Genomic DNA, 24848 nt, shown 5'->3' with positions numbered 1-24848 from the left:
AATGCTAAATGACGAGTTAATGGGTGCAGCACACCAACATGGCACATGTATACATATATAACAAACCTGCACATTGTGCACATGTACCCTAAAACCAAGTATAATAATAATAAAATTAAAAAAAAATAACCCACCACATAGAATCCCAAACCAGAACATGTATTTGTACAGCATACTCAGTGAAAATAAGAATATTACAGGACTGGCTTGGTGCCTTTTTAACGTAGATGCATCATCCTAAATACTGCAAATTGCAAGGCTAGCGGAGAATGTATGTTGACTTATTTTTTGACTCAGGAAGGACCCACTTAAAATTCACTTTTGCAAATATGACTGTTTACTTCCCAACTACAGATTTATGTTGTGAACTCAAATGACACAAGAATATAAATGGAATAATTACTTAGTAAAAAATGAGAGTGGGACTTTCTCCTTAAGCCATTCTTTAGAACAGATAAGCACTGAAGTGCCTGTGAAATTCAGAAATTATGCTCTAAAATGTTTTAGCCACCCCTAATAAAACTATCAAACTTGGTAAAGCCCTTATTATATACCCAACTCATTTTCATTTTAAAGTTTAGCCCTGTAGTCTTTTTGTTTTTTTTTTTGCCCTGAAGTCTTGAACAGAGACTACAAGGTTAATAATCCTAAAAATCTCCTAGGCAACTGAATCAGTATGAGCTTTCTAGAAGAGATAAACAAATATTCCAGGGAAGGATTACCCTCCTAGTTTATCCTAGTTCAGGAATTTTACATCCTTGTTAGTGGGTCTCACTTCTTTTTTATTTTCTTTTTGCATTTCCACATTGATTCTTGCTAACAAAGTTTCAAGGAGAAAGAACTACAGTTTCACATGGGTTCTCTTCCCCAGTACAGAGTGAGCCCACACAAATCCCATATGTGGCAATGACCTTTAATGATTCCATAACTAATCCACAGGAGGGGAACTACAACACATTTAAAGATGTGAGTTAAAAACCACAAACAAACAATGGAGAAATGGGCCAAATTCTTCCCATCAAGTCAAACTGCCATGTATCAGTCAAGGTGAATAATCTTTTTTTCCCTTCCTAAGGATAACTTCCATCTTTTTGTTACATCTGCCAACTCCAAATACTACATGCAGTTGACAAAAACCTGGAAGAGATGCCCTTTACCCCCCCAACAGAGGGATGCTGTACCGAAAGGAGAGAGAAGCAATTCTGTCCCTGGATAAAAGATAGTCGATATTAAAGTTTCTTTGCTTAAGGCATAAATGTACCTGTCTGTGGTTTTTTTTTTTTTTTTTTTTTTTAATGGCACATTTTAGTGGCATGTAGCATCATCTTTTATGAGAGTGTGGCAAGAGGCCTTGTTATGACTCCCCATGGGGGCTGTGACAGCATATTAACAAGGCAAGGGGCAGGAGGAAGAAGGCAGGCAAGGAGGAACCCTGTCATTTCAGGGGTTTAAAACAATGAAGGCATTCAGCCGGGTGCAGTGGTGCACCTGTAGTCCTAGCTACTCAAGAGGCTGAGGCAGGAGGATCACTTGACCCCAGGAATTCGAGGCAACACTGGGTGACATATCAAGACCACATCTCTAGAAAAAAAAAAGTGGGAGGCAGGGGGCAGGCTTCAAGTCTGACAGCTGTAGATTGAACTTTCTGCTTCTGGCATCACCAAACCTCAGAGATGACGGTTTATAGAATTGGGGGAAAGGATGCTAGGGAGACGTAGAGGAGACAGAAAACTCTCATGCCCATTTTGTCTCTGATTTTTTTTTCTTTTTTTTTAAGACAGCATCTTGCTCTGTTGACTAGGCTGGAGCGTGGTGGTGCAATCATAGCTCACTGCAGCCTCAAACTCCTAGGCTCTGGCAGTCTTCCTGCCTCAGCCTGCCACATAGCAAAGACTATAGGCACACACCACCATTCCCGGCTAAATGAAAAAAAAAATTGTTTTTTTAGAGATGGGGTCTTGCTATGTTGCCCAGACTAGTGTTGAACTCCTGGCCTCAAGAAATCCTCCTGCCTCAGCCTCTCAAAGTGCTGGTATTACAGGAATGAGTCACCAGGCCTAGCCTGTATTCGATTCCTGTGTAATTTCAGGGAAATTCCTTTGCTCAGTTTCCTACATTTTTATCAATTTTTTTCTTTACCACAGGTACCCTAGGAGAATAAACTGGTTAACTTAAAACACTTTGAAGAAGGCATGCACACAAACAAGTAGTGAAATTACACTAAGGGAGACCTTGCATACTTTTACATTTGATCTCTCCTTAAGTGTTTACAGGGATCCATACCTTAGAGTGTGCTGGGAAATAGGGAAGGGATCCTCTATCTTTTCCCTCTTTCTCCTAGTGGCAAAGTCTGTTCAAGACCAATCTCCCTTAAATGTCAACTCCTTTGTGTGAAACCCTACCCCCTTTCCCTTGTGGCTCAGAGTCCTTCGTAAACATCTCTACTGAAGACTCATCACACCATTCTGGGCTTTGGGTATCTTTCTTTTCTACCAGAGGTGGGCTCTCCTCAGCTATGTGTGCTGCACTCTCCAGGGCCTGGCACAGGGCAAGTGCTTAAGTAAGAATTATTGAAGAAAGGAAAGTTTCTACTAGAAAGAGAATTTTGTTTTTAAAAGTGAGAATAAACAGAAGAGGAGCAATTCTTAGAGAGTGTTGACTATATTACAGAATGCAATTTGTTCCTCAGATTCTAAAATGCTATTGAGATTCACATTTTCTGTCTATAGTGATTTTAAATTGGATTTGCTACATCTATTCCTAACATACTATGGTAAAAACAAATAAGAATCTTGGCCTTCAAGTACTTCTTTTGGACTAACTTCCTAATCCCTTCAGGTAATGTTCTCATTATATTGACTCTTAAGAAAAAACAAGAACCGGCTGGATATGGTGGCTCACGCCTGTAATCCCAACACTTTGGGAGGCTGAGACGGGCGGATCACAAGGTCAGGAGATCGAGGCCACCCTGGCTAACATGGTGAAACCCTGACTCTACTAAAAATACAAAAAATTATCTGGGCGTGGTGGCACGTGCTTGTAGTCCCAGCTACTCGGGAGGCTGAGGCAGGAGAATCGCTTGAACCTGGGAGGCGGAGGTTGCAGTGAGCCGAGATTGCGCCACTGCACTCCAGCCTAGGCGACAGAGCAAGACTCTGTCTCAAAAAGAAAACACAAGAATCTTGGGTTTCTCTTGTAATCTTCACTACTGAATCCCCACAATTTCTCATGTACGGACTCAAAACCTCCTACTTCTCTTCCCTGTCACATATTTTTCTTTACTTTGGACCCCAAATAGATTAGGTATAAAAAACATGCCAGGGGCCTTACACTATTCTCTAATGACTTACTGGTCTATTACTTGTGTTGGTGACATGTTATATGGGGGTAATAAGCCCCTAGAGGTCAGGGGCTACAATCCTATAGTTCCTTCTGAAGGCATTCAATTAAGCATCATGTACAGAGGTGCTCAACAACCCTCTCTAATGATCATAATCTGATTCCTCTTTACAACCTCTAACAACATCTCTTCCTCCTGCTGTTAACACCCGGCTCCTTACCATCCATTTTAAAATACAAGGAGCATCAAAAGGCCTAGCTCTTCCTGGCCTTCACTCCTGACCATCTGGTTATCTGCCCTCTACCACATGAGCCAACACAGTCCTTCCGGCATTCAGGTGTCCCACACTCAATGCTGACACTTTTTCACACAGTTCTCTATACCTAATCCTCTTCAATCCTGAAAATTCAATGAGTCTGTTTTCTTCAGTCTTCCAGAGAATATTCAATAGTTTATCTCCAGGATAAATGAATATCATCAACAGAACCCAAATATATCAATGGCAATCTCCTTCCTTACACTACAAAGAGTCTCTTTTTATTAATCTTTGCACCCCTAGCACCCAGCAAAATACTGGCAGACACATATTTCAATATGCAACATAAATATATTTATTGAGCACCTGTCTTCCTACCTACTTAAACTGATCTCCCTGTTTCCACACTTGCCTGTCTATAGTCATGCACCACAGAGCACTCAGTGATACTGTGAAAATTTAAGTCAGATCATTTCTTCTAAGAGTAATACCTGAAGTCCTTAGCATGGCCTACAAGGCTATATTTGCCCTGGTCCCTGGCTACCTCTCTAAATTTATTTTTTCCCACTTTTCCCTTGCTAACTCCACTCAAGTCACACTGGTCTCTGCCTTCCTTAAATATGCTGAGAGTATACTCTATCTTGGTGCCTTTGAGCTTGTTATCAGGTGGCTCCCTTCTCTCACAGCATTCAAGTATCTGCTCAAGTGGTACTTTACCAGAGAGGACTAGTCTAGTCTGCCTTCTTTCTTTTTTTTTTGAGACGGAGTTTCGCTCTTGTTACACAGGCTGGAGCACAATGGCGCAATCTCGGCTCACCGCAACCTCTGCCTCCTGGGTTCAAGTGATTCTCCTGCCTCAGCCTCCCGAGTAGCTGGGATTACAGGCATGCACCATCACGCCCAGCTAATTGTTTGTATTTTTAGTAGAGACGGGTTTCTCCATGCTGGTCAGGCTGGTCTTGAACTCCCGACTTCAGGTGATCTGCCCACCTCAGCCTCCCAAAGTGTTGGGATTATGAGCGTGAGCCACTGAGCCCAGCCTAGTCTGCTTTCTTTTTCTCCATGGGACTTATCCCCACCTGACAAATTACATATTTAGTTATCCCTTTGTTTTCTGTCCTTTCCCTCATGCCTCAGCCCTCGCCAAATGGAACTCCATGACAGCCAAGACTTGAGTGTCTTTTCCTTACTCTATCCCCATTGCCTATACAGCAGGCATAGCAGGAGTTCAACACATGAATGCATAAATGAATGTAGAAAGGATGAATGGCGAACATTTATATGTGCTCTAAATCTTAAACCTAACAGTTATGCTCTCTTATAGTAGTGCCATGCCTCTGCATTTTATGTCATTTTATCACTGTCTCAGTCACACAACTCTAGAGTTGCTGTGTGAAAGCTAAGGAAAGAAAACAACACCATGAGCAGTAGCACAGTCATAGAATGTTAGTCTGGAAAGGGGTTTAGAGATCAATATTTTACAAATGAAGAAACTGAGGCCCAGTGAAGAACAGTGGCTTCCACAGGGTCACCTAAAAAACTAGTAGCAAACCTGGAACTGTAATCCAGGTCTTCCATTCCCAATCTAGGATTCTTATCTCTACACCATGTAACTTCTCAATTGTCTTACACTATATCCAGTCATTTATAAAATAAACGACAACAATTTAAAATATGCAAAAGGAAATTGTATAATAGCAATACACAAATCAAAAACACTAGTTTCCCCTGAAACAGGCTAATAGAATAAGCCCTTGAGGACTCTGTTGGGAGACTCAGTTCTGAGATCTGACCACCATTATCACTAACCTCTCAGCTGATGCATACATATTGTATTTCCTCTTAGATTCCCTTTTAAGAAGCAGCAGAAGAATATGATTTAATAAACGTTCAACACTTTATTTTTGCTTTCTTTCTACTGTGCAGGTGAATTGAGTTTGAAGATTATTTCCTTACAAATACAATTGCATTCATGCATTACAAAACTCACAGAAAAAAGTATTTGACTAAAAAAAAAGGTTACAAAATCATGATTGCAACTCTGTCTATGATATTATTTAAAGAGTCCTTTCTACTTTTCTATTATAAAAAGTCCTGGCCGTGCACAGTGGCTCCTGCCTGTAATCCCAGCACTTTGGGAAGTCCAGGCAGGAGGACTGCTTGAGCCCAAGAGTTCAAGACCAGCCTGGGCAATATGGCAAGACCCTATCTCTATTAAGAAAAAAAAAAAGAAAATACAAGTCCTTCTTTATCTGAATCAATTTAAGTGAGAATTTTTGAAGCACTGGTCAGTATAGAGGTTCTATACTACCATAACTCAAACTGAGCCATATATCCTTCTAATATAAGTTATACACATTTTCTTGTAGACCAATGGTCATTTTATTAAAAAAAACATAGCATAGAGTTCTAATGGAGCTACATCTAGAACACTAACATAAAGTCCATTCTAAATACAGCTATAAAGAGTAGATATTGCAATTGTGCTAAATACATACATCCTCTTCCCCCTTCCCTCTCCATCATATCACACCACCCCTTAACCCACATACACATGTGGTAAGACTATACTGGAATGATGTGATTTTTTTTTTCTTTTAAAACAAACGTATATAACTTATATATCTAAATGAGTAGGGCTGTATCTTTTAAACTAATCACCTTTGGAAGTTACATATGCATTCCAACAGGGCACAGAATTTTTCTGGAATCCCTATTTTACAACATGGGTTCTCCAGATTTAGTGTGTATAAGAATCACCCAGGGAACAGGTTAACAATGCAGATTCTTAGAGGTTTGGATTTAATTGGTCTTGAACGGGGTTGAAGAATCTGTATTTTTAACAAGCGCTCCAGGCAGGTCTTACACAGGTCATCTGTAATAAACAGTGCTTTAAAATAACCTCCAGAGTCAGTTAACAAGCCACATAAGGAATCAAAGACTTTATGGTCAAACTCTGTGTATACATCTATATAACATGCTGAAGGTTTATTTTAGCTTATTCTTTCAAAATCTTCACTTTTCCTGATTGAATATATTAGTACAGATATGCACAGAAGCGTCTATGTGCAAACAACGTACCTCCATAAAAGAGATTCCTAAGCTCCAGACATCAGAATGAATTCCATACTGCTCCCCTGAAATCCTTTCAGGCTGCAAGAAATCAGAAGGGAGCTTGTGAGTTGACGGATGCTACTCACACATACACCAAAATGGGCTCAGCTAAGGTGAGGAGCCACCAACATCTGCATAGCATTTTACGGATGACAAAACAATTTTACATGTGTGTATATATGTATTTGTGCATACAGTATATACATAATCTATATAAATTATATATAGATATATTCTTACTGAATCCTCACTAAGTCCCTGTGAGGAAGACTTTGGAAGTCAATGGAGGCTCAGAGTACTGAGGTAATTTAGGCCAGGTCCTAAGTAGTGAATGAGCTGAGACTTGAACCCAGATCCTCCCCCTCCAAATCCAGTGGTCTTTGTTGTGGAGTAACAAATTATACAACATTATATGATATTATCATTTATTTGTATTTTGATAGATAGGTCTGGAATAGTAGGGCTTCTTTTAATTTTTTATTTGGAAATAATTTCAAACATAGGAAATTTGAAAAAAATGAGATCAGAGCAAAGCACATTCCTATTTCCTTTACCCAGATTAATCTACTGTTCAACATTTCATTCCATTGATCAGAGTTTCTTTGTATATGAACCAAGGAACAGTTTGAAAGGTCCATTTGGGACTCTTGGTCCTCCACTCAAGATGTATAGCAAATACCTGGTCTAAAAGAGGCTACATAAACATTATCTACTTCAAAAGGAATAATTTCATACTGAGTGGATGCTTCCTGATCTATCTATCCCTCTAGGATTTAGCATTCAGTATAGTAGAGGGCTTTGGAATGAACACATGAACAAATGAATAAGAGAAACTGAGGTCTCACAAAGGTGGAATGATTGCTAAAGGTTACAGGCTAATCATGGCAAGGCTGAGATCATAACTTACACCCCAATATCCAATTCAATAGATACCAGGATGTATTCATATGGAACTGGCTAGCCAGCTACAGGAATAACATTATTGTCACCGTCATTACTATCATCAACAACAAAATTATGTGTGCATTTATTAAAGAATTTCTATACGCCAGGCCTTGTTTTAGTGTTTTTCATGCATATCTCATTTCAGATTCATAAACATCCATGTAATATTGGTACTATTTTATCATCACCATTTAACAGATGAGGAAAATGAGGCACAGAGTAGTTTACATTACTAACCATTATGAGTGCTGTATCCATTATACAAGAAGGATAGTAATAGCTATCATTTAATGACCACTTACTAGCCCCAGACACTGGGCTAGGTACTTTGGGTCTTCTACTTCATAATGATTTTGCAAAAGTAGGTATTATTGCCCTCAATTTACAAATATAAAAACTAAGTCTAGAGCTATGGGTTAGCATTAAATGCACTGTCCAAGAGCAGAGCCAGGATTCAAAGCCAGTTATGTCTGACTGCAAAATTAGAGTTCTTTCCAGTGAGTCAAACTGACCCCACAACTAGAAGTCAGAAGAGCCATGCACACCCTTGAGCTGGTCAGTATTTCTCAATGTGCAGTCTTTAGAGCAGCCATCACAGAACTGCCTGAGGTGCTTACTGTTAATACAAATGAATCTCCAGAATCAGAATCTCTGGGGGTGGGGCTAGAGATCCTCACTTAAAAAAATAATTTCTCTGGGTGATTGTTTGGTACACTTAGCTCCAGTCACTAAATATTTCCATGTTCCCTGGAGAGACAATGACCTTTTAGATCTCCCTGCCTTCCTCTTCTCTGCTTAATGACCATGTTTCACACAGATCCTGTTTGAGGGTGAAACCTTTCTCTACTCCTACAGCAGAATTATAAATTCCTGCTTCTGTACTTCATTAAAATGCTGTTCATATCTTATTATTTATCACACTGTGTTGTAAAATCATCTGTTTTCTAGTCTATTTTTCCTAAGAGGCAAAGAGAGTACCAGGCAGACATACCTAATACCTTGCCTGACACATAACAGGTATGCAGTCAATGCATGCTGACTGAAGGGATGTAATACATGTTTACTGCATGAACAAATAAGTTCCTTAGAAAGTTCTTATATAACTTCCTCATACATTGCTATTCATATCTGTCACGAACTTCTAACAAACATGAAAACATGAAAATCCTAAAATCCTCTAGAATTATTAAAGAACTAACTAAATGTTGCCCTGCCCCCTGTCCTTTTTTCCTTCCTCTCTCCATTTCTTCATCCTACTGATTAACAGGTACCAAGCATTTCACCCAGAATACAGAAAAAACACGAACACACACAAAAGTGGAACCCACATACAAAATATTTGGGCAGGATTAAAAAGGAGGTTAAACACACTCATTACATTTGCCCACTGAACTATCAAAACAAATGCAAACTGTAAGCTGATAATAAAGCATAGAAAAATTAAATTAAATTTAAAAAGAAAAAATAGAAAAAGTGATAATGTTCACAGGTACTAGATGGCAAATAAGAGAACTCTTTTAAGGGTCAGATTCTGATGACCTCTTGTTGGGGAAATTATTCTTGCAATAAGCTAATGAAACAAGATTACTGCTGTGATGCAGTGTTTGAGCAAAAATGTTCAGCAAAAGCCAACAGCAAGCTCCACGTGTCTATCCTAAACAACTCTTAAGGTGGATAGGGATTGGGAAATGTGCCCAGGCCCCTGGAAGTGATTTAGACACAAGATGAGCACCAAAACATTCTGAATTTATGGAGCCAGGATTTGATGGCCCAAGGCTGCACAATTCAAAGCTGTTCTCACATGTGAAGCCAAGGTGGCCTGACCTGTCCTCTCCCCTGAAAAACAAAACAAAGCAAAACCAACTACCAGGTACCACGTTGTTGACAGAATATCTATGATGGATATTTAGCAGTTAAAAAGTGAAAACTGAGGTTACTCTCTCACATGACAGCTGTCATCAGTGTGAAAAGCTAAATAATAGGAAAAACATGACTCTTGTCTAAAACATCTTTGTAGTGAGGTTAAATGACAAGCAAACAAAATGAAACAAAAAACCCTGACCTGTTCTTAATAAGAACAGTAAAGAGTAGTGATGATCTAATAAGTAGAATTTATAGAAGATCTTAAAGGGCAGTCCTTCTGGCACCCACACTATACTCCCTCCAGATGCCCTCTGTGACTCAGCTTTGACAAGAATCCACATTTAGTTAACTAACTCCAGAACCATCTGTTTACCACAATATTTGTCAAAAGCAGGAAGATACCAAGGTATATCCCTTATCTCTTCCAAAAAAGGAATTTCTGTTCAGACTCAGACTACCTAGAAAATTAACAAAGTAGGCAAGAAAACTTCAGGCTAGTGTATAGTCAAAATATGTATCACAAGTGATGAGGTTTTTTGTTTTTTGTTTTTTTTTTTTTTTTTTTACATTGGCAAGATCCCTGTGTAGGCAGACAGAACACTGGTTAAACAGGGCTCTGGAATTAGACTGCCTGAATTCAGATCTGTCTTCTAGTTCACCAATTCTCTCTTCTGCTGTGTCCAATATGCCATCAAATACAGTGAGTTTTAAATTTTAATCTAGAAGTTTTGTTTAGGACTTTAAAAATCTACTATGTCACTTAAAAAATGTGTGATCTTAAGTCTGTATGCATCTGTTTCTGCTGCCTGCTGTTCCTACTGATCTTGTTCAGGTGGCTTTGTTTTCTTGTGTGCCCAGTTCTCTTTGCTTGCTAGTTTTTCCCCTTGAAAGAAAAATTTTGGAGAGGTTCTCTGAGGCCTAAGGTGGAGACCACCTCAAACCACTTTTCAGCATGATGTGCCTTGTCCAACCTAGGACACGTATGCATATACCCAGGGTGCAAATCTATACCAGGGCTAGGCTATGGTCATAGTTTGTTCCACTTTTCCTATTTCTTCTGCTTCTCTGCTTAGTTCCAGATGCCGCCTCTTCAGTTTCCCGGGACTGGGGGAAGAGGAGCAGTTTTACATCTAGTTTACCCTTACACTGAGGTTAGCCATTTAGGCTTCTAGCATGGAACAGAGAAAATCTCCTCTGAGACCTTCTGACTTAGGTGGGCCCTGAAGCTTGGCCGCTGCCCCTCTTGCCTGACTGTGATTCAGGCAAATGCCCTCAGGAATAAGCAGTGATGGGGCTACCATTCTACTTTCCTCTCTGTGGTAGGATTTCATTCAAAAATTGTCCTGGGAGTAGCCCACTGTCTTTTTAGCTCTTTGGTGAATTTGAGATGGTTAAAAAAAAAAAAAAAACTTAACTAGCATATTTAAACAGAAGAGTTGATCTAAATAACCTAGTCTGCTATTAGCAGAAACTAGAAGCTGATGTCCTAATTAAATTGCCTTTTACTATGTGCCAACTCTGAGACCTTGGGTTAAAGATATTTTTACCTTTGGTTTCCTCATCTGTAAAATGAAGATAGTAATAATAAATAATAGTAGTAATACGTATACCTCCTGGGGTTGTGTGAAGATTAAATGAATCCCGTAATGTGCTTCAGTACGTGCCACATGGGAATGCTCAGTTAATGTTAGCCTCCTTCCAGTCACCACCACTACCATTACTACCACCGCATGAGCATAGCCAATTGAGTTGGATCATGCAATGTGTATGTGTTTTATTCCAAGTAAAGACAATTTCCAAGAATTGGAATAGCTTGGGCAGAAAAAAATGTTCTGAAGATAAGAATGGTTATTTAGATTGACTTTCTGATCCCAAGGGCCAAGTATTTGAGTAAGATTTTTTCATTTTAAAACTTCAGTTAATCATAGCAATAGTGTCAATTTTTATATTTGATTTTTAAAATGATAGTAAGCCAGGAAGACTGAATAGTTGGTTAAAGTTTTAGGAACTTCTATCTTAAAAACATAATAAAATTTTTAGTAATTAGAATTTCTGGGCCGAGCGTGGTGGCTCACACCTGTAATCCCAGCACTTTGGGAGGCCAAGGCGGGTGGATCACTTGAGGCCAGGAGTTCGAGACCAGCCTGGCCAACATGGCGAAACCCTGTCTCTACTAAAAATACAAAAATTAGCCGGGCGTGGTGGTGCATGCCTGTAATCCCAGCTACTCTGGAGGCTGAAGCAGGAGGATTGCTTGAACCCAGGAGACGGAGGTTGCGGTGAGCTGCAATCATGCCACTGCACTCTAGCCTGGGGGACAGGGTGAGACTCCATCTCAAGAAAAAAAAAATAAAGAATTTCTGACAAATGGTTAATTTAATATAAGCTCTAAGCTTCTAGACCCCTTTTATAATTCTTATGGATAAAATCCTTTTAAAATGTGGTTGAAAATCTTTCATGCTTTGGATGAAGGTATCTATTGAACCTATTAATTATCTGCCCCTAAAAAACAGTATTTCCTTGAGCATGACACTTCACTTTTCCAGGTCTCAGTCTCCTCACTGGTGAATGGGGAGGTTGGATCAAGATGACTTTTCAAGCCTCCTATAAGCACATTGCTGCTTAATGTGCCCGTACTTGGTTTTTCTAAATGACTCATGATGTTACAAAAGCCTCCCTGTCTTTTTCCTAATTATCTTTTCTATATCTTACACTTCCGATTACAGATTAAGTGAGATTATTCACATATACAGGGCTATTTCATTCTGATATATTTTCTTTTTTTTTTTTTTTTTTGAGACGGAGTCTCGCTCCATCACCCAGGCTGGAGTGCAGTGGCGCAATCTCGGCTCACTGCAAGCTCCGCCTCCCGGGTTCCCGCCATTCTCCTGCCTCAGCCTCCCTGAGTAGCTGGGACTACAGGCGCCCGCCACCACGCCCGGCTAATTTTTTGTATTTTTAGTAGAGACGGGGTTTCACCGTGGTCTCGATCTCCTGACCTCGTGATCCGCCCGCCTCGGCCTCCCAAAGTGCTGGGATTACAAGCATGAGCCACCGCGCCCGGCCATTCTGATATATTTTCTTTTTAATATTTGAGTAGCTTAGCTGGCTGTATTTGAGTAATTTTGGGCTGTCCATACCTTGAAACACAAGCAAGATTCTTAATATGAAAAGTTAAATGCTGTGCTTATAATTAGTGAACAAGACACTTTTGGAATGCAGCTTTCATGAACTAATTCATTCGTCTGGCACTGTGTGAGGTACTGGATATATAGAGTGAGCAGAATATATCTTGCCACTGTGAAAGTCATAATCTAGATTGGGAGAGATGCATAAATAATATGGGTATAATGAGAGGCACAGCAATTAAGAATTTAGTCTCTGAAGGCAGATCACTTAATTTTGAGTTCTGATTGACACTTATGAGCTTTATGAACTTGGGTAAGTTACTTAACTTCTCTTGCTTCAGTTTCTTTATCTCTAAAATGAGAATAATAATATTACCTATGTCATAGTGTTGTGAGGATGTAAAAGTTAATATATGTAAGAAGAGTGATTGGCACATAAAGCTACTTAAGTGTAAGCTATTATTATTAGTGATGTTATTATTATCACTGTACAGAAGTATGCATGAATATAAAGTGAGGGAAATACATAAAATGAGGATATCAAATGACTTCTAATTATGTTCTCTTCCCCACTACTTCATCCTCACCCATGCCTTCTATTTCTGAGTCTTTGCTCATCCATTCACAGTGATCTTTCTCTTGTGCAAGCACCCTTTTCACATACTGTTTGAATCATCAAATTTGTACACTGTAAGTCTCATTTTCTTTTCTTTTTTATTTTTGAGACAGAGTTTCACTCTTGTTGCCCAGGCTGGAATGCAATGGCGTGATCTCAGCTCACGGCAACCTCCGCCTCCCAGGTTCAAGCGATTCTCCTGCCTCAGCCTCCTGAGTAGCTGGGATTACAGGCATGCACCACCACGTCCGGCTAATTTTTTGTATTTTTAGTAGAGACGGGGTTTCTCCATGTTGGTCAGCCTGGTCTCAAACTCCTGACCTCAGGTGATCTGCCTGCCTTGGCCTCCCAAAGCGCTGGGATTACAGGCATGAGCCACTGTGCCCGTCCTCTCTTATTTTCTAACTGTATGTTTGGTAGAACTTAAGTCTTTATTATGTCACACATAATGCTGCTACATATAATGTCGTGTTCCCGGTTTCACCCGAGTCTTATCTAGATTATAGAGTGGTTCCGCTGTACCTGACTAACAGCATAGAAGATGCTCAGTAAATGCTGGTTGATTATTGAAGGTGCTCAGTTTCAGATACAACTTTCAGTGGCATAGATCAGGGGCTGGCAAACTTTTTCGGTAAAGGGTCAGCTAGTAAATATTTTTCATGCTATGAGCCATATACTTTCTGCTGCAACTGTCACAACTACTCAACTCTGCCACTGTAGTGCTAAAGGGGCCATGCATAATATATAAGCAAATGGGTGTGGACATGTTCCAATAAAACTTTGTTTACAAAAATAGGCAGTAAGAGCTTAGAAGAGCGATCAGTACATTGTTCCAGTAAGTTGAATTTGGTCTGAGAACTGTAGTTCATGGATATTTGGCATAGGGCTCATGTAGAACTCAAAATTATAAAATATACCAGCTAAAATGAGAACCAGTTGTGGTTAAAAAAAAAAAAAAAAGCTCAGCTCTTTTCTCTCAAGAGGCTGTCAGCAGATAAAAGTCAGGGATTCATACCTGTTCTATAATAATATAGGTTATTTCCACCTCCCCCCATCCCCAACCTCACACCATGTAGGTAAGCACTTGGCCAATAAGAGCCTCATACTGAACTGAGCAAAGCGCTCACTCTCAAGCTGTCACTGCTCCTTTTCTAGGTATCTTATGCTTTTTATAGCTTGAACTACAAAGCTGACGACTAGAATTCACTCACCTAAGAAGCAAAGCAATTTTAGTTTTGTCAATCTGAGCTAACGTTTCATAATTTTAATCCTCACATTTTCTTTTTTTTTTTGAGATGGAGTCTCGCTCTGTCGCCCAGGCTGGAGTGCAGTGGCGCAATCTTGGCTCACTGCAAGCTCCGCCTCCCGGGTTCACGCCATTCTCCTGCCTCAGCCTCTCCGAGTAGCTGGGACTACAGGCGCCCACCACCACGCCCGGCTAATTTTTTGTATTTTTCAGTAGAGACGGGGTTTCACCGTGGTCTCCATCTCCTGACCTCGTGATCCACCCGCCTCGGCCTCCCAAAGTGCTGGGATTACAAGTGTGAGCCACCACGCCCGGCTAATCCTCACATTTTCAATTAACAGATGGACGCATCACATTCATCCATAAACAAAAATAAAAAACTAATTTCTTTAATGTACACCTGAGAAAGACAACTGTAATCTGGATTTTTACATTCAAATATAATGCAATTTAATTATTGGAGGAATTTAAAGCTACTAAGAACATGCTGGGTAGTTGAGCAATTGTTTCATTTATAGTCATGTCCCCCCAACTTTTAAAAAATTACAGTGTTTCATATTCTTTCAAAGACTTAAACCTTTGCATTCAGCAAGGCTATAAAGGTGGCTCACCAATCTCACCTAACTTGGTAGAGGAAGGAAGGTGATAACATTTTATAAAAACACATATGATGACTTCAGAGGTTAATTTATTATTTTTCCTACTATTATACAAGAAAGTATAAACTTTCTTTAAAAACCATCCAAGACAAAAATGAGCTATTCTGGTATCTGAATGAAAACAAAATGTTTTGTCTTGTTCTGAGAATAAGGTTTAGGTTTAGAATTAGGTTTAGAATAAGGTTCCATCCCTAAATCTTTAATCAAGATAATATATACAGAAAGAATACCGAGAATAAGACCCACAGTTTTATCCATACTAACATCATTTAATTTCATGACATATTAACAAAGGCTATTAGAGATGAAAGGGACTACCTAAATAAATTTAGAGCTTTCATTATAAAAAATTATCTTTGTTACAGGAAGACAAAACTTTGCTCCAAAATTAATACTAGATAAGTTTCCTGTTTTTTTCCCTCCGACTCTCAAGATGATTATGAAAACCCATAAACTAAAGTATTTTTATGAAAACAAATAACTTCCCTTACTCAAAAGCCAAGTCTACACTGGTCTTTGAAATAGCCTTATGCTTCTACTTGTTATTGTTGGTAAGTTTATTTCAGTGCAACTAAATAATCTTACAATAGGCATGAATAACAACTAAACAAAATATAGAGGTACAAGTTCTATAGAGAACTGCCCCCTAAACCCTTACATTCAGAGATCCATAAATAAAATTTGGCTACATCAGTAATTTAATTTTGATCTGGTGACAAAGCATGTTCATATTCCAAGAAAAAAACAACCAATTTTATTGACTGACATTTGGGGATACTTGAGGGTTAATTAAACAAGAAATGTGGAAAAGTGGCCAGTATGCTACAAGGTGAAATTTTTCTGTAGGATTAAACTTCGAAACTCAGTGATTTCACACTTGAACCAACCAGTTAAGTCAACAAAGTCAGATAAGTTGATAGCTCCTGTAAAAACCCTAATGTCTTTTAGAAAGATTTAAAAATCAGATCATGACTAGATTGACTTTGCAATTTATGATCTGCTAGGCTAAAGCTGTGGAATTAATTCAAGAATTATACATTAACAAGTACATAAAGATAAAGATGTTGGTTTTAAATGTTATTTTTGCATAAGTTTACTTACTGCCATATAAGCATTTGTTCCAACATACGTCTTGGCTATAGAATTCACCAGCTATGAGACAAAACAGTCTGTTAGAACAATATAAAGATAATGTGGAAATAAAATGGGCAATTATTCCTCATTTAACCTACAATCATCATTCGTATAAATCAACTAAAAATTATGTAAAAGGGAACAAATTTATCTACAAAGGCATTAAAAATGATTAAATCTTTTCTTTTGAATGTGATTTCCAATTTAAACAAGCACAGCATTACAGTTTATAGCAGATAACCTTAAACAATTCACTTAAGCAGGATGCTTATCGCTTTAGTACCCCAAACCCGCCTGATATAAAAAGTCAATTTAAAGCAGAATTTGAACACACTCAATTTTTAGTCAGATGGCTCAAGATGTGAATGAAGCCCCATGCATTACTAGAATAAAATGAACACTAAATACGCTGGAGGGATAACAGACTTTGACAACTCATAATACAACGATGACCTTCGCTTTGGTCTTCATGTTTGGCTGGGAGTAAAGGTGGCTGCAATTCAAATCAACATCACAGCACGCTCATGGGTCACTATCACTGGGTTTCTCAGGGGAGGCCCAAAATGGAAATTAATTAAAATTTGTGCTGCACATTGTAATGGCCCTCCACCATTGTTGCTCCCAATATTAATTTTTATTGTGGGCCAGTTGGATTCCCCAGGCACAGCTCCCACTCTGCCCTCCCTTTTGTCTGGCCAAAACGCTTTCATATCAAAGCTGCATATCAATGAAGTTTGCTATTCGTAAGTAGTAATTACAAAGTCAGCAGTTTTTACCGTCATTAAACAATGAACAATCATATTCTGATGAAGGAAACTCGCTCAGAGATTAAAAATGAATAATACACTCCCAGACGAGGAAAAGATGCAGAGTTTCTGTTTATCTGGCAGCTAGGTAATTTTTCAATCCAGATAACAGAATGAAAATATAAAGGGGTTGTTGCAGAGAAAAGAGTACACTGGGAGGAAAAGAGACATACCTGAGTGCTAACTCCAAAATCACACAGCTTAACCTGTCCTCTTGTGTTTACTAGCATATTGGAGGGCTTCACGTCTAAAAAGGAACCAGAAAAGGCCATGTAACTAATTCCATATATCTATAGCGTTTGTTCTTTAAAAGCACACATGCACACCACACCAAGTTGCAGAAATGACATCATCTGCTAAATCCAAAATTCAAATCACAAATTTAACGAAAAGCATTTTTTTTTTTTAACTGAAGGTAAAATGTAAGGTCTTAACTCCTCCATGTTCAACAATTTCTGGTTTCCACAGAAGAAAGAGTTTATTTCAAGTGAAAGTGAAATCTAACCTCGGCTTACAACAACAGTAAATACACCCATCATCCTATCCCTAGTTTTTCAGGAAAAGTAGGTAATTAAGAAAATGTAATCTTCTTGCAAAGAATTTGCACAAAAAGGATGAGTTTTGCTCTATATGTGTAATTATCAAGCTAGTTCTCCTATCTAAGTAATAGTAAGGCCAAAGGGAGGCAACAAGGAAAAATCATTCATATGCTACGGGTAACAGGTCGTATCTGAATGAAACCGATGAGGAAACGAATGTAGTACTGCTATTTCGCATGTTTTACAAGGCAAATGCTACTTCAGATAATACTTAGAAATTTATCTAAAAGATGTGTATATATGTGTACATGCATGTGCTTATTAGTCTTTGTTTTATTTATCCTTCTCTTCCCTTACATTATTTTTGGCTGCTGTTATAGTTAACAAAATAATTGACATAGATTTCACTAAAGCAGTCAGTCGCTAAGTAATGACACAAAGGATTTCTGTGAAGCATCATCAGTGACAACAATGAGCCTTTTCAGGAATTCAGGGAGCCCAAAAAAGCCATCCAAGGAGGACAAGAGCATACCACTTTTGATGGTATAGAGCAGCATCTGCTTCAATGCATCTTTTATGGCAAAAGTGGTGTAGCAGAGACAACTGGTTATATTTAAAACAGCATATAATCTCCACTACACTGACACTGAACAGGAGACTCAATTTTTTGGTGTAACATTTTTTAAAAACTGTAAATGGGTTAATCTTCTCCTGACCTTCCATCCAGCAAAAGGGTACCACAACAAAGTATCTTGCCAAGAGTAGATACTTAATTCAAATTTCAAGTTCACACACAGTAACTATTACTGAATCGTACTTACGTGACAGGCAATGTGCTAGGCATTTTCTTATACATTAGCTCATTTAGCCTGCTAAATGTTATCAGCCTCAGTTAGCCTGATAACCAACATTTGAATGTGAATTCCATGAAGGCAGGGACTTTGTCTCTTTTCTTGACTACAGTACTCCCAGCCCCTGAAAGAGTGCCAGATATATTTCAAGTGCTCGATAAACATTTGTTGAATGGATGAGTGAATAAAGAATGGAAACCACAAGTACATATTGTGGTTGACGATTGTGTTTCAGTGATGAGGGGTGAACTGTAGAGCCTGTCTCTGTAGCAAGCCCTTCAGATACCACACACTATAACCTCTATTGGGAGGCTCTATGAATTCAAGTTGGTATGCACAGGCAGGTGTAAGCTCTTTTTATCGGTATCATCGCCCCAAGAAATAAATAAGTTCACAGGTTAGGAATATACTTTATACATCTTTAAATGTATCCCGTCCAAGCACAGTATCTTGCTCACTGATTGATGGCTTTTTATATGATACATTAAATTTACTAATACATGGCCAGGAGCAGTGGCTCATGCATGTAATCCCAACACTTTGGGAGGCTGAGGCAGGCAGATCACTGGGGGTCAGGAGTTCAAGACCAGCCCGGCCAACATGGCGAAACCTCATCTCTACTAAAAATACAAAAATTAGCCAGGCGTGGTGGTGGGCACCTGTAATCTCAGCTACTCGGGAGGCTGAGGGAGGAGAATTGCTTCAACCTGGGAAACGGAGGTTGCAGTGAGCTGAGATGGTGCCACTGCACTGTAGCCTGGGTATCAGAGTGAGTTTTGTTTCAAAAAAAAAAAAAATTGCTAAGACAAATGTCCCCTTTACCAGCAAGTCCCTGGTCTCTTGGCGTCTAATTTTCTCTAATTTTTCAACATAATTCTTATACCACCATCATATTAAACCTTAAATATACCACTTTCACTACATCACAAATCTCCTTAAGGAGGAGGTTAAGTATTCTCTGACATGCCCCCCACCAACCAGAACATGAATTCCTTAAGAATAGGGTTGTGCTTTCAAGTGTGCCCCAGTAGTTAGCACAACACATCATAGCCACAGTAGACACTTAAATGTTTGCTGAACTGAAACAAATGTTAGATTTTACATAGTTTGGTCTTATTTTTCAAATCTAGTTCTTATCATGGGCCCTAAGTTTTAAATATTTTTCTTTTGGACAATTTGTTCTTTTATATATTGATGTCCTAAACTAGGAGTGTACAATCTTTGGCTTCCCTGGGCCACATTGGAAGAGGAACTGTCTTGGACCACATATAAAATACACTAACGATAGCTGATGAGATTTAAAAAAAATGGCACACACACACAAATCCCATAATGTTTTAACAAAGTTTACAAATTTGAGCTGGGCTGCACTATTCAAAGCCGTCCTGTGGCTCATGTGGCCCGTGGAGCATGGGTTGGACAAGTTTGCCCTAAACCATTCTTAAGCCACCACATCAGATGGAGACAGTTAATGAACAAATATTTTGAACTCCTGGAAGAAGGTGCTGCCTGGAAATTAAGAGGTAGGCTAAAAGCAGCAAATCTTTAGTTTCAATCAGATACATCTGACTTAAGTGGATCAATGGAAAGACAAAACAATAAAACAACAAAACTGCTAAACTATATTCCAAAAGACAAGGTGTAAATAAGAACCTGACTGCATTTTTCCAGCTTTCCAACATCTTTTGAACATATATGTAAACCTACAGTATGACTTTTCCATATTCTCCCCTCAACCTGGTTTTCAGAAGTAATTTATGTGTGAAAGTAGTAGACATCCAGTCATCCTCAAATCAATCTTTGCATTCCAATGAGACTGTTTTAATCACTGTCTCAAAAGAAAAAAAAAACCCATCATTAAGGCTTTGTTCATTCTGTTTTCATCATCTTCCCAACCCCACGTTTAGAAACCTTTCCTCCATATTTTCCAACTATCTGAATCCTGCCCATCCTTCATCTCAGGCCATCAAAGTCACTACCTTCTTTGAATTTCTGTAGCATCTGTCTTTGGGACAAAGCATATGATTTATGTATGGTATGTATGTATGTATGTATGTATGTATGTATGTATGTATTTCAGAGACAGGGTCTTGCTATATTGCCCAGGCTGACCTCAAACTTTTGGGCTCAAGTGATCCTTCTGCCTCAGCCTCCCGAGTCAATGGGACTACAGATGTTTGCCACTGCACTCGGCTTTAACAACATTTTATGCTAAGAGTTACTTAATGTATTTGCTGTTATCAGTATCATCACCCAAAGAAATAAGTTCATAGGGTAGGAGTATACTTTATACATCTTTAAATGTATCCCTTCTGAGCACAGTATCTTGCTCACTGGTTGATAGCTTTTTAAATGATACATTAAATTTGCTAATATAAATGTCCCCTTTACCAGCAACCTTGAGACATAATTTGAACCTAACAGCCCCCTTTAACAAAGTCAATGAATCTGGGCTAGGAGACATATGACCTGGGTTTTAGTCTTTTTGATCCTGTCACAAATTTGGCACGTGACTTTGGCCTTGGCATGTGATGTTTTAGTTTCCAACTCTGTAGGGAGATGAGCCTTGTCATGAGTAACATAAGTCATGAGTAACATGAGTTACCATGTCAGTATTAGAGAACTGTGAGGATGAGATAATGAATGTAAAATTGCTTTTTAAACTGTCCAACATTCTGTAAGTGTATTATTATTATCAATTGGTAATCAACCAAGCTAGAAAAAGTTGTATATTTCATTATATTTAGAAAATAATTTCTATTGCTACTGTGGCAATTTAAGCTGTATTTGGGTAAAATACTAGCACAAAGAAAATAATTTCCAAAGCCCAGTAAGTCGGACTGTAAAACCAATGTGATGTTTATAAGGAAACATTTTTGCCAGACTATATGCACCCTTTCCTCAACAATGCTACTGAGCTGGTTTCCCTAGTTTTACACTTGCTCTGTTATAGTTTGTGTTCAACACAGCAGCTAAAATGATCCCTTTAAAACCTAAGTCAGACCACGTCACTTCTTTGCCTAAAACCTCCAAAGCCTTTCCAACTCAGTGCAAAAACGGAAAGTCCTCCCAGAGGTGCCCAAGGCCCTTGTGAGCTGCCCCATACGCTCACCTTGCCACTCTTTTCCATGCCCACTCTGCTTCAGCTCACTGGCCTACCTGCCAGGTATGCTCTTGCGCTGTGGCTGTGTCCCTGGAATACTATGCTTCCACAAATTGTCCCTGGCTTGCTCCTTTGCTTTAGATTTTTGCCTGAATTTTTCTACTTTGCTTTAGATTCTTACCTTTTTAGGAGAAGCCTTTCCTAACCACCTAGTATGCAGTAGCAATACCCCCCAGCTCAGATACTTTCTTTCCCTTTTCTTCTGCTTCAGTGTTCTTCTTAACATTTACCTCCATCAACACACTCTATTTGATCTATTAATTCTCAGTACTCCCCTCTTCAAGGGAAGCTCCATGAATGCATACTTGGTCTGTTTTGTCCACTACCACATCTAGAATGGTGTCTGGTACATACAGGAAACAATATTTATTGAGTAAATGGTGAATAAATGATATCTCTACTAAACAGGTGAACTAACATGCTTATCCAGAAAAGCATGAATTTGGCCTGAGAAGGAGCTCCATCTTTGCCCATTTAATGGACTACATTTCAGAATGAATACATTTCAAAATGACACTTCATTCTGAGAAGAATCCATAGTCATTTAAAAGTACTCACTCACAAATATTTACTGACACCTTACCATGTGCCAGATATGGTACTAGGTGCTGTGGAGAGAAACATGAGTAAGACCCTGTCTCTGGCCTCCAGGAGCATGTAGACCAAGAAGCAGTTTGGTATCTTTGAACAAAAATACTGCTCATGAGATTTTAGGATAACAATGTTGTTTTTGTATATTCTAAGTGGGGTTTTCTTTCTGAACAATAGGGATGTTTCTTTTAATAAAGACAATGAAAGTTATGCAAATAAAGAGCTCCTAAGCTTGGCTGTGCATATTTAAAAAATAAAGCTTTTTGTGTTCTACTCCAGACTTATTGAACCAGAAACCAATCCAATACAGCCTTGTCTTCAGGCCAGCATTTAAAAGACCAACTTACTGCATTTCCCTCTGATTTAACTTCTAAAAAGTTCAGAATATCTGAAGAGAAATTTCTTCTCGTTTCATTTTACTTTTTGAAATAAATCTCATTTAAAAAATCAATTTTACTGCAGCCATTTTGAATGTAGTTTGATGAGTCTGATGAATGTCTACATCCATGCAACCACACCATGATCAAGATATAGAACATTTCCATCACCTCAAAAGTTTGCTGTGTTTAAAGTTTAAAAACTTTAAAGTACTAGACATCCAGTCATCCTCAAACCAATCTTTGCATTCCAACTGGACTGTTCTAATCACTGTCTCAAAAAAAATCATTAAACCTTTGTTCATTCTGTTTTCATCATCTCCCTCCTACCCCCAGGTTTAGAAACCTTTAAACTTAAAAACTTTGAAGTGAGTTTTTAAGCTCACTTCAAAAAGTTTTTAAACTCACCTCAAAAAGTTTGCTGTGTAAAAGTTTAAAAACTTTACAGTCAATTCCACCCTGACCCCCAGCCTTTGGTAAATCACTGAGTGGTTTTGTCATTACATATTAGTTTTGCTTCTTCTCATAAATTATAAACCCTACAACATGTTACTATTATTATTATTATTTTTTTTTTTTGAGACACAGTCTCACTCTGTTGCCCAGGCTGGAGTGCAGTGATGTGATCTTGGCTCACTGCAACCTCTGCCTCCCGGGTTCAAGTGATTCTCTTCAGCCTCCTGAGTAGCCAGGATTACAGGCGCCTGCCACCACCACCAGCTAGTTTTTGTATTTTTAGTGAGACAGGGGTTTCACCATGTCGGCCAGGCTGGTCTCGAACTCCTGACCTCAAGTGATCTGCTTGCCTTGGCCTCCCAAAGTGCTGGGATTACAGGTGTGAGCCATCACGCCTGGCCATGTTATTATTTTTCTTTAAACAATCTGAGGATTATTGTTGGATGATATATCTGTCATTATAACTGAAATAGGTGTCCTTCAAACACTGTAAAGTTGTGTCTTGCTCTTTTATACAGTTTGACATTTATGCTTTTAATTGGACTGTTTAGACTATTCACACTTAACGTAATTATTGATATGGCTGGGTTCAACTCTACCATCTATTTGCCCCATCTGTCCTTTGTTCCTTTTTTTCTTCTTTTCCTGCTTTCTTTTGGGTTAGCTGGGCTAGTTCTTAGCATTCCACTAATCTCTACTATTTGCTTCTAAGCCACAGGTTGGCAAACTTTTCCTGTAAAGAGTCATAAGTAGATATCTCAGGCTTTGAAAGCTATAAGCTTTTTGTTGTAACTACTCAAATTCTGCTGATGTAGTGCAAATGCAATGATAGGCCACATGTAAATGAATGGCCATGACTGTGTTCCAATTCCACTGTGTCTGTAAAAACAGACAAAGGCCCAATTTTTGCCCATGGGTTGAATTTTGCCAGCCTGTTTGAAGCTTTATTTATTTATGGCTGTTCTAGAATTTACAATATGCTGCTTTAATTTCTTACAGTCTACCTTCAAGTAATATTAGGGTATTTCATTTATAATGTACAAACCTTATAATAATATATTTCCATTTTCTTCTTCTCATCTTTCATTTTCATACATCTTTCCTCTATGTACACTATAAGCTCCATAATATGTCTTTATTTTTCCTTTAAATAATTATATTTTAAAGACATTTAAAAGTGAGAAAACATCTTTTTATTTATCCACGATTTGTGAAACTATTTATTCCTTTGTGTAGATCTAACCATCCATCATCAGTATCCTTCATCCTACATAACTTAACATTTTTTTGTAATGCTGGTCTACTGGCAATGAATTCTCTCATATTTGTCTGAAAAAGTCTTTATTTAGCTGTTTATTTTTGGAAAATGTATTTGCTGGGCAGGGAATTCTGGAATAACTTTTTTCTTTCAAAATTTTAAAGATGTCTTTCCATTATCTTCTGGCTTGCATAGCTTGCAACATGAAGTCGGCTGTCATTCTTATCTTTGTTTCTCTACTTCATGTGCTCTGTTTTCTGTGAATATTTTTAAGATTTTCTTTTTACTCACTGGTTATCAAAATTTTGATGTTGATGTGCTTTGGTGTGGTTCTGTGTTCATCCTGGTTAGGGTTCATTGAGTTCTTAGATCTGTGGACTTACAGGCTTCACCAAATTTGGAAAGTTTTCAGCCATTATTTCTTCAAATTATTTTTTGTTTCCTTTTCTCTTTCCTCTTCTTCTGAAGACTCCACTTAACACATATATCTTAGACTTCTTGATAGT

At 38.5% G+C, this 24848-nt stretch overlaps 1 protein-coding gene across 3 annotated transcripts in view; it reads right to left on the bottom strand.

The window, feature by feature from the left end:
- The window catches only part of MAP2K5 (mitogen-activated protein kinase kinase 5), a 261289-nt gene that overhangs the window by 98069 nt on the left and 138372 nt on the right, over positions 1-24848 (bottom strand). For all 3 annotated transcript variants that reach the window (XM_030814642.1, XM_030814641.1, XM_030814640.1), the window contains exons 14-16: positions 17281-17354; positions 16269-16319; positions 6678-6749 (exon numbers count right to left, since the gene is read on the bottom strand). In XM_030814642.1, coding sequence (XP_030670502.1) covers positions 6678-6749; positions 16269-16319; positions 17281-17354 — 197 coding nt within the window. The remainder of the gene's footprint in view (positions 1-6677; positions 6750-16268; positions 16320-17280; positions 17355-24848) is intronic.

The sequence above is a fragment of the Nomascus leucogenys genome, chromosome 6 (assembly GCF_006542625.1).
Source record: "Nomascus leucogenys isolate Asia chromosome 6, Asia_NLE_v1, whole genome shotgun sequence".
Classification (NCBI taxonomy): Eukaryota; Metazoa; Chordata; class Mammalia; order Primates; family Hylobatidae; genus Nomascus; species Nomascus leucogenys.
Note: the sequence above shows the minus strand (reverse complement) of the source record. Positions and strands in the feature narration are given on the sequence as shown.